This window comes from Nothoprocta perdicaria, unplaced genomic scaffold (assembly GCF_003342845.1).
Source record: "Nothoprocta perdicaria isolate Ctin4 unplaced genomic scaffold, notPer1 scaffold_34, whole genome shotgun sequence".
Lineage (NCBI taxonomy): Eukaryota > Metazoa > Chordata > Aves > Tinamiformes > Tinamidae > Nothoprocta > Nothoprocta perdicaria.
Window position 1 is genome coordinate 257,518 of NW_020455577.1, and position 14,029 is coordinate 271,546.

The 14,029-nt window shown below is 42.3% G+C and overlaps 1 protein-coding gene across 2 annotated transcripts in view; it reads right to left on the minus strand.

Annotated features, from left to right (window-relative positions):
- The window catches only part of KIFAP3 (kinesin associated protein 3), a 55,625-nt gene extending 52,872 nt beyond the window's left edge, over positions 1-2,753 (minus strand). For both annotated transcript variants that reach the window (XM_026043798.1, XM_026043797.1), the window contains exon 1: positions 2,710-2,753. In XM_026043798.1, coding sequence (XP_025899583.1) covers positions 2,710-2,741 — 32 coding nt within the window. In that variant the 5' untranslated portion in view covers positions 2,742-2,753. The remainder of the gene's footprint in view (positions 1-2,709) is intronic.
- Between the last annotated feature and the right edge of the window lie 11,276 nt (positions 2,754-14,029).

The window sequence follows — 14,029 nt, forward strand, 5'->3', positions numbered from 1 at the left end:
AACTGGGAAGTAGGGAAAAAAAAATAAGCTGAAGCTGAACAACTCGTCCTTTCCAAAAGGATTTGATCTTCCAATGTTTTCCCTGCTCCTGCTAGCCACTTTGTGTCATCTCCAATGYTCATCAACCCTTTCACAGGCACTTTCAGCAATTTAGCAGAAAGCGCTTCTTGTTTTGGACACAGGGACTTTTAATGCATTACTGAATTAATGCATCTATAGAAAAGGAATAACACTTCCTGCTACAAGCAGGGATAAGGAGGAAGGAAGATCTCCTTTTGGCAGCAGCATATCACTGATCAGCTTAGCTCCCAGGAGACTTCAGGCTAAGACTGCTTAAACAGTTTTAGCATTTCCTGTGTTTTTGTTCTTAAGGAGAACAGATGGGACAGTTGTAGAACTTTCAGCTGCAGAGATTTTTCTGTCCTCTCACAAAGTTGAGCCAAAAAAAAAAAAAAAAAATCACCCTCCCTATTCAAATCCACACTCAAGCTCCTCCTCTGAAGAGCATAACCTCGTGAATTGCCTGAAGACCCATATTGAAATGCACTACACAAGGCATAYAGCCATTATCTCCATTTGGAGAATAATGCATTCAAATTGCCAGTGTTGCAAAGAAAACATTTCTTTCTTTACACAAAGCCAGCTCATTACCTCTCCCCTGTCAACAAGCAACACGCACTGTACTGAATATCTTTTTAATCTATCTTGAGTTTGTAAGTATCTAGTCACTGCATCAACCATTTGACAACACATTCTTCTAACTCATAGAAAAAACAATGCACTGAGTAGCTCTCACCCACACTCTGACCTCTCGCTTCACTGCCTGCTCTCATGACAAGAATTGCACACTATTAAAGACTTAAAAGCAGAAGGCCTCTGCTATGGGTGAAGGCTGTGCAGGCTGAGCTCTTGCACTACTGAAACTGGGGTGCAAACTTACTCTTTTAGGGGAAAATAACCAAAAGAAACTGTACTAGGAACAAGTGACACAAACTGTGCACATGGTTAAGAATAACAATTCAATAAATYCTAGCAAATCTGACAAAGCGGAAGGGGGACAGCTCCCAGAGGATGACAAAGGGAAATAGGCATCAGAGGAGGACTAGACTGGCACACAAGCCTAGTTATGTTAAACAGTGTAACAACATCCTAATTTTCTCAGTTTATACTCCCCCACAGGGCAGAAAGTGAGGCCTGCTGCAGGGCAAACTGCAAAATAAAGAAAAAAAAATAAGATAACCCCAAGTTCACACAAGAGGTCACAAACAGAACACGCAAAGCCAAAACAGGTGCTGCTCCGAAATAACAACTATTTCTTTAATTACAGTTGTCCATTTGATTTTCACCTGCTACCATTCGTACAACAGAACTAATGTTCCTCAAACATTATCAAGAGGGGTTTTTTGTTGTTGTTATTGTTGTTTCTGAGCAAGGGAGTTAATTTGGGGGAAAAGGGATATCAAAACCTCCAAACCCTAAGCTGCAAGTTCTGCAAACAATGCTGGGTCACAGGAAAAACAAGGATAAAGAGAAAATTCAGTAACTTCACAAAATTCAAGATGAGATAGGTATAATTATCCAGTCAGTGGGGAAAAAAAAAAAGCAATATTGTTCACCCATCAAGCCTTAACAAAGGCCTGGATGACCGGACATCTTCTGGGATCGCTAACATCTTTGCTTTGAAAGAAAGAGGTCGCCTCGTCAGCACAGACACTACTAGGTAGGTTGACTGGTTTCCAGTAGGCAGCGAAAGGCACCGTTCATTCATGGCACCTTTCACACATCCCCCACTTCAAATCCTGATCATCCACTTTATCCCCTCAGGCCCATCTTTGCACTGACTACCCTTTCTTATCCATGCTGCCCACATCCAACCCTCCTCCTCCACAACCACAAGCCAACCCTAGCTGCTCCTTACCCTTGCCACCAAGCCACCTTGAAGCCACCATMACTGCTCCTGCTCCCCTCACCACAGCCTGTCCTCTCACTTCCCAAAGCCATCTCCAGCACCCTTACCTCCCCATCCCATCCTTACCTTCCAACCCACTTCCACACGGGTTCCCACCCCAGCCAGCTTTTCCCAATGCTCCCCCTCCTCAGTTCCTCATCCCAACACTGCATGGTGCCTTGCTCTAATATCACCTCCAAAGCAGTCCATCTTCCCCAGCTACACCCATGACCCAAACCCAAGGCCTAACACCCCTCCTGCAGCCCCCAAACTGCCAATGTCACCCCCCGGGGACAGCCCCTTGCCCCCTCCCAGGCCCTCACATCCCCACACCGCTCTCCCCTGCCCCCTAAGCAACCATCACGCCCTGCTCCGGCCACCCTGGAGCCCCCCACACAACCCATCCTCCCAGCCCTGCTCACACAGCCTCAGAACCACCCACCCCACAAGCTGCTGCCCACACTCCTCACCCACCACCACCATCGCTCCCCTCACCCCATAACCCAACGCCAGCCTCTCACAAAACCCCACAGTCCCCTCATCCTCGCCCCACACAACAGACCCCACGTCTCCCCTCACACAACCCTAGGCTCTCCCCACGGTCTCTCACAGCCTCCCCTCACGCAACCCCACGGGCGCCCTCCATATTCCTCCCGCGCAGCACCTCCGCCCCACAACGTCCCCGCTTAGCCGCATCCCCTCACCACCTGCAACGCCTAAGCCCCACAGCRGGCCTAGCCCCAGGCCGGCTCCCCGGTTACCTCTTGAGGTACCGGGCGTCCTCGCCCTGCATGGCGGCCGCGGGGGAGGGGGGACCCGCCTGGGCGCGGCCRCGCAGCGGCTGCAGTTACCACGGTGAGCGCGAGCCCCGCCCCGGGCACGCCTGAACGCGCATGCGCACCGCCCCTTTGCGCCGGCTGCGCATGCGCACCGCGCCGCCGCCCCTGCCTGGGCGCGGCGCCCTCTGCAGGCGTGGGGGAGGCGCTGCCGCCCGCCGCGCCTAACGGTCCTCAACGGTCCGTAACGGCCGCAGTGCGAGCGTTGGGGCGCTCCCGCCAACGACCGCCCCTGCGCAGCGAGGCTTTGGCTGCTACCACACGGTGTTTTTTAAAAGAMTTACTTTGGAGACTCACTTCACCTGTGTGTTGGAAGCATCCGTAAAGAGAGAGAAAGCAGGTATTTCTTTTTACAGGGTTTTCTGGGGTCTGATTGGTTCGAAGTTTAGTTGAATCCTCTCAAGTCACTTCAACATAGTCAAGAAAATGAATCAAAATAACCAATGTTGATTTTGTATGAAAAAAAAYAAAATGAAATTAATGGAAGGTATTAGATTCAATTCTGTCTTGAAGAATTAAAAAACCAAACCAACACTGAGATTTGTGATCTATCCTTCAAAGAGTCAATTCTTCCTCAAGAAAAAAAACTGTGTAGGGATTTCGGGGTAAGAATAGTCAATATGGGACATTTTCATAGGCCTTTACAATGAACTATGTGTGAAATTCTGTAGTGACCTTCATTAGCCAAAATAAAATGCCACAATCTGAAAGGACGGCTTTCAGAGTAAACATTTTAAGTGTTTTAAGTGAACTGTGCCACTTTGTGGAGGCAGAGACAAGTTTTCTGGTGTGCTGTCACATATTTAGGTGATTGAGACATGAACATAATAAACCCTTGGCTTGTTYATATGAGAAGGAAGAAGTGAGACATGGCAAGGTAAAATCTCATATGCAAAGAGAAACTCTGGTTTAAATCTCCATGATTAAGTTAATTGCAGGATACAGATCAGCATGATTTTTGAATGCCTTTTTTTATCAGCAGCAGCAGAGACATCTGTACAAGACACACACTGGATGCTTTTGTTGTTCTCGAAAGCAGATTTCACAAACAGGAAAACAGGAGCGTCCATGAAGAGCTTGATTTGTGTTTTGTAATACACCTAGTTAATGCCCATCCGTAGAAATGCATCAATTTGCTCCTTGTTTTAACTAGTAAGGAAATTTAGGTGTAGATGTTCATTCATTCAGACATAGAAAGGAAAGTTTAAAGGTGTGAAAAGAAACAGATCTCTTCATAGAAAAGTAGTGCTTTCTTTAAATTAGACACTARAGAGCAAAAAGCACCATTTTCTCCCTAAGCTTATTCATTGGAGAATTGCTCACTTCCATGACAGCAATCTCTTTTGACTGCATTATACCATGGCTCGCTTGGCTGAACTGGTGGGAAACTGGCTTCTGCCATCATGTGTCTCACTGTAACAAAGTGTGCACATGCAAACCTGCACAGCAGCCTGTAAAGCAGGATAAATATTTATTTACTCATTTTCTAAGCATGGTTTATCTAAGAAGTGTYAGAAGATGCAAGACAATTGTAGTACTTTGCCTTTTATGTCTGTTATTAGTGGATGCACCCTTAAAGAATGAGTTCTGCTGCAAGGAATACAGGAGGACAGCGGGGTGTGTATTTTCAAAGTCCTCTGCATGGTGCAGTAGAATTGGTTTCWAGTTATTTGCTGACATACAAAACCTGAAATGCAATATCTTTACGAAAAGAAGCAAAGTGGTACTTTTAGTCTGGATTAATTTTAATTGGATTAAGGAGAAGATAGAAAGATCAAATATAAAAATGTCTATGTAAAAGTGAGCAAATGGCCTGTCTGTGTAATAGCATCTTGTGGGTCCCAGTGTCATGGAAGCAGATTTCTTGTGCAAAAACGTGATTCCACTGCAGTCAGTGCAAGTTTTACCATTGGCCCAGATGGGGACAGAATTTCACCCCTTCATGTTTATTAGATGCAGCAGGCAGAAAGCAGACTCACAGCTGTAAAAGCCGTACTACTTTATGGTTCTGACTCTGCAAGTACTCAAGCGCGTGCTTAATTTTGCCACAGTAATAAAGTTGAACACCAGCTTAAGTGTTTGCAAGAGGGGGTCTCCTTTACACTTGAACAAGTCTATACTTGGACATAAATCAGGAATTCTCCCCTTCTTTTCTCCCCCAAAATAAAAGAATTCTGAATGAGACCATCAAAATCTTTCTTCTACTTTGCTTTTTTTTTCTTTTTTTTTTTTTTTGTCAAAAAAAAGGCAAGCAAAGGAAAGGTAAGGAATGGACATCTGTTTGCTTAGGTGATATTTAACTTGATATAATTTACTTATTTCAAACAAATCCAAAGGGAAAGTTTCAGTTTTCATTAGTTCTTTATAAATATCTTAGACAACAGCTATTTCTTGAGAAAAAACTGTTGCTTTTCAGCACTCCACAGCCCAAATTGATTGTATTAAATTTTAGAAGTATCCTTCCTTCGTATGGAGGCAAATCGTGCCCCTATTGCAGCCACATTGAAATCACATTGTTTGCTTCCACTTCTTTTTAACAAAGCAAAAGAAATGTAGCAGAGAGAAAGCACAAGGAGGTGCATTTGCACTAAACAAATTCAGACCTGCAATTAAGCACAAAATTTTAGTGGGATAGCACTTAACTGATGGAGTAACCTACCTTAGGAGTCATGATTAGATGCTTTACATTATTATTAGTGGTTTCAACAGGAGCAGAAACAAATGTTCCAACTTAAACAGAATCATAGGTTCATGGTAAACAGTGCTGGGAACAACCTTTTTTAGTCTATCCCCTTGCTGCAAGGTCACATCATTTGTGCCCTTATTATTTTTGTTACTAACATCATCTCCAATAATGGACATTTAGTCTTCCTGCAGAATCTGTTCCAAGGCTTGATTTCCTTTACAGCAAGAAAATATTTTTTGTATCAAGGTTTCTTAGTCAGACCATATTGTTTTTTTTTTTGAAGAGACGTATCCAAATGTGGGGAGGGTGCTTCAATTAAGGCCTTTCCAGTGGGGAAGAAGGATGTATTTTTGTTGCTTACTGAGACAAAGTAATGCTTCCATTTGATACTGATAAAGTTAGTCTTGCTGCAGGGATCATGGTTAGGATTCTCAGGCACATGTTATACTAAAGGGCTAACCGGAAGACTGTGACAGTCTCTTCTAGCTTTAGGTCTGATAGTATATGGAAGATCAGTGCACAGTAAAATGCTTTAAGGTTTCTGTTCTCCTGTCAGTTTTAGACTCCCTGAGAACCCAAATAGATGCTAAGAGAGGTCTTTTATTGTACATGTGATGGATGAAGTGTGCTTTTGTCCTTAGGAAGGACAGGTTATGCCTTGGTACTGTCCTCCCCATGCAAAAGAATAAGAGAGTCCAGGAATTCTGCTAACGACTATTTCTCATGAGCTTCTGTTACAATAGTGGAAGTTTTACAATGCTGTTGAGCTGTGTGTTGAAAACACAATCCTCCAGTTTTCAACTAATTTAGTTACCATCTGTGAGCTGTTTAGKTAATTCCCCTCACTTAGCTTTCCCCATTTGATTTCTCTAGGTATGCCTTTTCTTCATTACATATCCTTTACATTTGTCTGTACAAGCATAGAGTAGCACATAAGTACGTAGCTCAGAGGATTTTCTGTAGATCTTGTCACTGATGTGCTTTGAGGGCAGCAAAGGGTAATGCTAGATTACTGCAGTCCAACCTTATGGTAATTTTGGTATGTGGATCTGTGAGCTGTTCTATTCTTTCTGCACTAGTGAATTTTAGACACACACAATATATATGAATAAAAAGAGCATCATCTGATTAAATTGTGACTCTGGCATTTGTATAAATGTCTGTGTTTGATTTTTTTTTACTTTCTGTGCAAAATTCAGTTCACTGATGGATTTCATATTTTAAGTTAATATATTAAGGTTGTCCTTAATTCACCCTGGTCAAGCTAACTATGGTATCTGATATGATGCATAAGATTTCCCTGCAACCCAGGGGCATATCAGTTGTCATGGCAAGGCACAGTGAAGTGAGTTAATTGATTCCAACATATCCTAAGCTCTATCAGCTAATAYTGAAAAATCCCAGAAGTAGAAAAGAACTGAAATTGTACCAGAGCTATCCTGTGCTTCCTATAGTTTCTTCTGGGTATTTTTTTTTTTTGAATATATTATATTGTCTCATTGCCAGTGTACATCATCTCTGAAATTAAAAGCATTCCTCATAAAAAGGATTACGAGATTAAAAATATTGCTCATAAAAGAAACATGTAGATCCATACTGGGAGGATGACAGACTTAAAAACATCAAATTGCTGATGTCACCAAATAAAACTAATTTAGGAGATAGCAATGCATTTTTAAAGAAAAAGTAGACATGTGTTAGATTTACAAACTGTAACAGATTTCCTTCTCAGTACGCTCATTCTTCATTTATCATTTTATAATAAGAAAACCCTTTAAATTTAAAGTTAGTTTCATACAAATGTCACTTTCTAGCTTTCTTGCTAATCCAGAGGAAATATTATCCTAGTGGTCCCTGAGGTCCAATGTCTAGGTGTTGGATACATGATAAACTTACTTGAAGCTTTCTTAGTGAGATATAGTCCTCTGGAGACAGCTGTGGATTTAATTTTTCAAGGTTTAGTACAACCTAACCTTTTAAAAATAAGATTTAAGTTTCCCTTGTCAGGTCACTTAAGAGTTTCTTCTTTTATTTTCCTCCTCTTTTTTTTTCTCCTCTGCTACTTATCCAGGCTTCTAATCCCTAGCCTCTGGAGGACACATTTAACCGTCTCCAACTTTTCATGTCTTGATAATTTTTTGTTTCTGAAGGACAATACACACACGTTTTGCTTTTAAACAGTTGCAGTGTGAGCGCTCGGATAACATGCAGTCATGCAAAGCAAATAGTTTTCAGTCTGTGCGTGTTTCTACTTTCAGCTCTGAACAAAAGTGGTTTTTTTAAGTTTAGAGTCACCCCCCTGTGTAAGAACAGTATTTCACAAGCAGAGGTTATGTATGTACTCTCTGAAATCCATGTTCCCATGTGCTTATGCTGTCCAGGAGTGGGGCTTAATCGAGTTTTCTTGCCCCTTGATATTTATCACCTAGTTTTCCAGAAACTGAATTTAATATTCCAAGGCATGCACTGGATTTAACCATATCGTTCCTGATACTGTGAAATTTCACACAACTCCTAGGTGATGTGAGGATGGAGGCTATCTGCAAGCTCACTGTGCCACCGCACTAGCCAGCTGGATGGTACAGATGAGTGGACTGACCAAGCTCTCATCAAACAGCGTGAGGCTGACTACGGCCTATACAGTTTTTTACCTCAGGTGGATCTTTTGCAACACATGGCAAATGGAAAGAAGTTTGTGGGCTATTTCAGGTAGAAGCAGGTCACTACGGTTTTGGCAGAAGCAGGAAAACACAAATCAGAAGGAAACACATCATGTAGCTCCACAACTCGCAGACAACACATTTTGCAGTTAGATTGAAGTGCCCTGGCTAAAAGAGCGTTCTCTGTCTCTGTTAAGGGATATACTGATACACTAGGGAGGGAAGAGCATCTACAAAGCTCCTAGTCTGCAAGCCTGAGTCTTTTCAATTCAGCCTCTCTACTTCTGTAATAGACATATGGTCCCATCTTCATCTCTGACAATTTTCTGAAGATTAAGTGATTTTTTTAAGCTATGGTCCTACCAGATCGCTTGTACATATCTGTTATCCTTTGCACCCTCTCCTTACTCGTGTCAGAGTTTTTTTGTCATATCTTGATGCTCCCACTGCAGAGAAGGGCTGTCCTGCCCTGGCGTCACCACCCTCATGTCCTGCCTCTTCACTAGTGTATGCTCTGAAATGCCTGGGATGGGAACCTTAATACCCGCGTCCTTTAGGAGTTCATGAAAATACCTACTCCGGCTCTGTGAGGAAGCATAATGTAGATGCTAAGAATTAGCTGAAACACAAGTTTCTCAGCTAATGGATTTAACCATTTCCCCATGACATTGCTAGCAGAGATCAGCCACTGAGCAAGATGCATTTTGGTTGAGCAGATGGGTCAGGCTTATGCCTCGGATATGGTCCAGCTGAGAGGAAGTGAAGAGGCATGTTTTTCTGGCAGTGCTCTGTTCCGAAGTAGCTTTGGTAGTGTGGTTTGCTGTCTTTCTTTTGCTCTTGAAGTGAACATAAAGCCTGTTTGAGAGACTTTACCAAGGCCTTTCTGGCAGTTACACACCAGAGCTGAAGGAGCTCGTCAAGACCAGCTTATCTTCCATTTGCCTAGTTCTCCTGCAGGGTTTTGTGAATTGGTGTTTGTGCTATTTCCTAAGTGTGCAACATTGGTTTTATTCTGGCTGACCAAGCCACTATCCCCTCTAGTCACTCCTTAAACCTTTTCTTATATGCAGTCCACAAAGACTGGGACAGGCAGTCTCCAGATCTCCTTCCTCTTTGGTTAAAGAGCTATGTTTGCATTCTTAAAGCCAGGGTAGGGAAGCATCTGTACTAGGTTTTCACAGACACGCAGGGCTACAGCTAACTTGATCCTTCCTTTTCCAAAACCCACAGACCCTTCCACTCAGCCAGGAAGAGTTTTTTGCTAGCTTTCACCTAGAGAAGGAGCTTTATTGTGCACTTGAGCCAACAGAGGGCAATATACGCAAAAACCAGTATCAACAARAAATGCTTTTAGAAAAGACGATTCTAAGCAGCCCAGCCCTTACTGTATCTGGAGTCAGATATCACAGTGAAAGGCAGCATTCCACGCTGGACCTAAAACCTTCTCAGGCTCCATCAATTAAACCACCACATATGGAGTGGAAGAGACTCAGCAAGGAACTCTCACTAAAGTTCAATGAAAACCAGATGTTGCGGGCACAGCTGTCATGCTTCTTATCAAGAGCAACAGAGCAGCAGTTCATTGGGAACTCTGCTCTTCCTTCCCTCCAGCCCCAACACTACTCAGATCCCTAACCAGGACCAAATTCGTGCAGCCAAAGCATGCAAGAGCCCTCCCCAAATATTGCTGTTTACATTAGCATAATGTTTATGGATCTCTAAAGCAGTACTCCACTGTGGTTGTTGCTCCTACCTAAGTAGCTTCACTCTTTTTAAAAACTAATTTTAGCGTTGGCTTCAGAGCTAAAAGGATTAGAGGGAAAGAACTGAGTATTCCCTCCATAAGATAAAGCACTGGCCAGCTTCATTTACATGAATTATAATGTATTTGCCCATAGGGCTCACATGCTCTGTTTTGTTGCTTTAGATGGAATGCCAGATTGCTAAATTCCAATTGTATAAATGATAACAGATTGCTGCTGCGACTGTACCCGTGAAAGGGCAAGGGAGCTGTGCAGGGTATGCCCTGGAGGGCGTGAGTCATCCTGACCTACAAGCCATGAACTGTGCTTTGGAAATGTGGTTCAAAGAGAAGATCTCTCCCGTGAGAGATTAGGAGGCCTATCCTAGGAAATGGGYCTCTGCCTAAGGACCCATTTTGCTCTACATTTACTTGGTCCTTTTGTCACAAAGCAGTTTTGCAAGACTGGCTAGTCTCCTGGTGACAACAGCATTATCATTGTTTGCACTTGTAAGTGGTACATTGAAACCAAATTTACCTAAATGCAATTACAAATAAACAAATAAAGAAAGGAAATAACCCTACAAACAGAGCAAGACATTTCCTTTGATCTAGCATAATGTTGGTTCATATGAARAGACAAATATTTCAATTTCTGGTCAAGTCAAGCCAGTATTTTTCTCAATTCAGCACTCAACTAAAATCAAATTATTTTCATAGCAGTTCTTGTGAAGACTCCTGAGTCTCATTGTACCTCTAAGTAGCATTTAGGTGGGTGAGGATTGTGGTTTAGTGTTCTGGACTTCAACAAGTCAGACAATTAGTATGCTTGTTGTCATATTACAGTGTCCCAGCTCGACACTACAGCACTCGCAGATACTGTWGCTCTGACTAAGCCCCTGAAGCTGCAGTCAGAGCAACACAGGCGCTTGCTCTTCTGGCTGCAGAGAGGTGGGTTATAAAGGTTACCATCTGCTGTCCAACCTACAGCTGTTCTTCCCTGCCCTCAGATTTGCCAGCATAACTGCACGTGTGCTCTCGTCTTRCTCTTCTGTCATAGTGAGCATGTGGTTTTGAGGAACTTTTAAAAGCTTCTTGTCAGAACTTTAAAAGAAGGAAAAAAAAATTTGCTCTAACATCTATTTTTGACTTCATTTACCAGGCATGAGGGAGAAGTATTTGTATAAAGGCTGTTTTAAGATAAAGAGACATTTTACAGCAMTCTGATGCTTGTCTGTGCAGAAATCAGATTGCATACCAGGTGTTTCATAAGCAGAACACTGATTTAAGGGCAAATTTGATCTTTTGTGAACTTCATGATATGTGGAGATAGTGCGTGTTCTTTCTTTTTCTGTATAGCTGGTATGTTTCAGAAGCAGCATATGCATATGAGGTCTATGGAGCCAGGTAGCTACCTACTAATGTTAGAATAGTTTCTCTTYAAATACTCTAATGGTTCAACAAGCAGATCTCCCCTGGGTTTTGCAGTGATTCATCATGAGCTATGTTTTAAACGTGACGCCCTCAGACATATATCAGCTGCAGGTGTTTTAACAAGAAGCTGCACTAGCTAAACTCTCACTTTACTCTGTGATAAATCTGATGTCCTAACACTGCCCCATCATACAGGGAGGAGGAGGAAGCCAGATGGAGGAACTGTTTGTTTACCCACTTAACTACAAGCGTATTCTTATTTTAGACCAGAAGCTGTTTGAAGTAATTACTGTCATGCATTATGGCTGTGTCTACACTGTTATTTTATGTAGGGCTTCAGCTTACCCTAAGGTCCGGATTCCTCAGCATCCCTACTAACATAGTAGGCTGTCTGTAGGCACTGTCTATATAGGCACTGCGCCTATACTTAAGCCCAACTCTTTCTTATATTATTAAAGCATGAAATGGCTATATAACTGGCTATATATATAGGCTATATGTAGGCYATATAGGCTATATATAGGCTATATACTAGTGGATGAACTCTGCAGATGTGAGGTAAATTGATAATGTTCCTGCTCAAAATAACATGCTAGGAGCCAGTGTGAAGTGAGTAGAATTGTGAGCTGTTCTCAGGTGGAGATGCTGCTCTTGACAAATATACAGAGAATAGGACAGCTGAGATTTGGGGGAAAAAGAAAATCTGTGGCTTTTCTTCAGGTAATTCTTGGCATAAATTTATATTTCTGTCTAATCTTTAAGAGCAATATTAAAAAGTGTTTTGATGCTGTTATTTTTCACCTACTCTGCTGGTATCCGAGGATTTAATGTGTCTCCACAGTGACCACTAGGTTGTAAGGCTGTTTGGAGTGGGGTCTAAGACTTGGTTACATGCAAACAAAATAAATATGATCCCTGTTTATGCAGCTTCCATGGGTCTTCAGTCTTTTTATGTTTACTGACAGAATAAGGCGACTGATGTAGCCTGAAATGGCTCATCAGAGACCACAAGGGTAGGAAGGCAGGAGCAGTGAGGGTAGGAATAAAGCTTGCAGTACTTAGATTACCTTCAGGTATCTTGGAACAATCTCTGAATGCATCTCTGACAAGGTACAGGAGGAAATCTGTGTTATTGGTGAGACTGCCATATAATTTTGCYCCTATCACTTCTCCTCATTTCATCCCAGGTGGTTATTCTAGCCCCTCTGCTGTAACACATGACAAATTCTCTTGTGTCAGATGTGGGATGGATTGGGGAACTGATCCACCTTTAAAGATAAATAAGTATATATATATTTTTTCTGAATTACTTCTTAGGTGTATCAATTCTCCACTGTGYTCACCAGAGCATTTGCCCCATTCTGTAGAGTGGAACAGCTGAGGGAGCAGTGTGACAAAGCATRTAGGTAAGAATGGGTAATATTAGATAGTAGTGGGAGAAGTGAGAAAAGCTGTAATACCCAGAAATGATTTTGTGCTAAATATTCTGTAATACCAAAACACACAGGAAGAAATCTACTGCTCCAAGTAAGCGAGCCATACTGGAAAATATTCTTTAAGTGATGCATTACTAAATGCTGCTTAGCAGCATCTAATACAGACAGTCCTGACTTAGATACAGAGAGTCCTTCAAAAAATGCACTTGATGCAGCAAAATCACTAGCGATTTTCCTTGGAGGAGGCCAGATCTTTTTGGTTCTGCTCTCAGAAGCTTGGTCAGTTGTTTGGCAGGAATTGCTGTATTCTGCAGGAAAGCACAGCAGCATGTCAACTTGTTTTGTGATAAAAGCACACGCTTCCTGAACATGCTTTGCTCACAGTGTGCTTACACTGCAAACAGTTGGATAAACAGCTTGAAAGGCAGAAGCCTTCACAGTGCAGTGTGTGGAGTTCAATGTAGTCAGCACAAAAACCCTTCCAGGTGCCTTTGCAACTCAGGAGAGTCAAAGCTGTACCACATCAAGYACCTAACCCACTGAGTGGCCAGCAGTGTTTTGAAACAGTGGTTGTCTGTCCTTGTCTCTTATGGACCCGATCTTCCTCTTGGATGTGATATACTTATGATGTACAGCCATTCTCCATCCTAAAAGCAGTTCAGCTTTTGACCCCAGTCCTCCTATTCCAGAACTTCGTTGCTGTAATTATCAGAACTCCTCTTTTCCAGCCAACATATTTATCTAAGTTTATTAATGAACAGCTTGTTTCCTTCTGTTCTCCTGTCCTGCTCATATTTTACTATTCCTCTGTTCCCAGACAGCAACTTCTTCCAGCTAGTCTCTGCTGACATGATAGTAGTCTGTACCATTTAATCAGATTAAATGGGCTAGGGCAGACTCACGTGCCTAGAACATGGCTTGCTCTACAATAGACAGTGGCAGAACATAAAGTTAAACCTATTGTTTCCTCATTGCTTGCTATGATCATAATTTATTAGGACATACCATTTGTGTAGAGGCATGTTCATGTTCTTTCTTCTGRCCTTTCGTTTGGCTCCCTCTGGACCGGAAAAACAAATAGTGAGGGAGAGGCAGGGAAACAAAATCGCCCTCTGAGATTTAGAAGAGATAGCTAGGAGACCCTGGACAATATCTGTGTTCCTTTGAAGTGAAGGCTAAGGAGATTAGGAARGGAAAAGCATAATTGAATCAAACCCTCTCTTTTTCAGAGTATATATACTTTTACCCTGGCTAAGCAATTTCTTGGTGGAGGTTTTTATCACCTTCC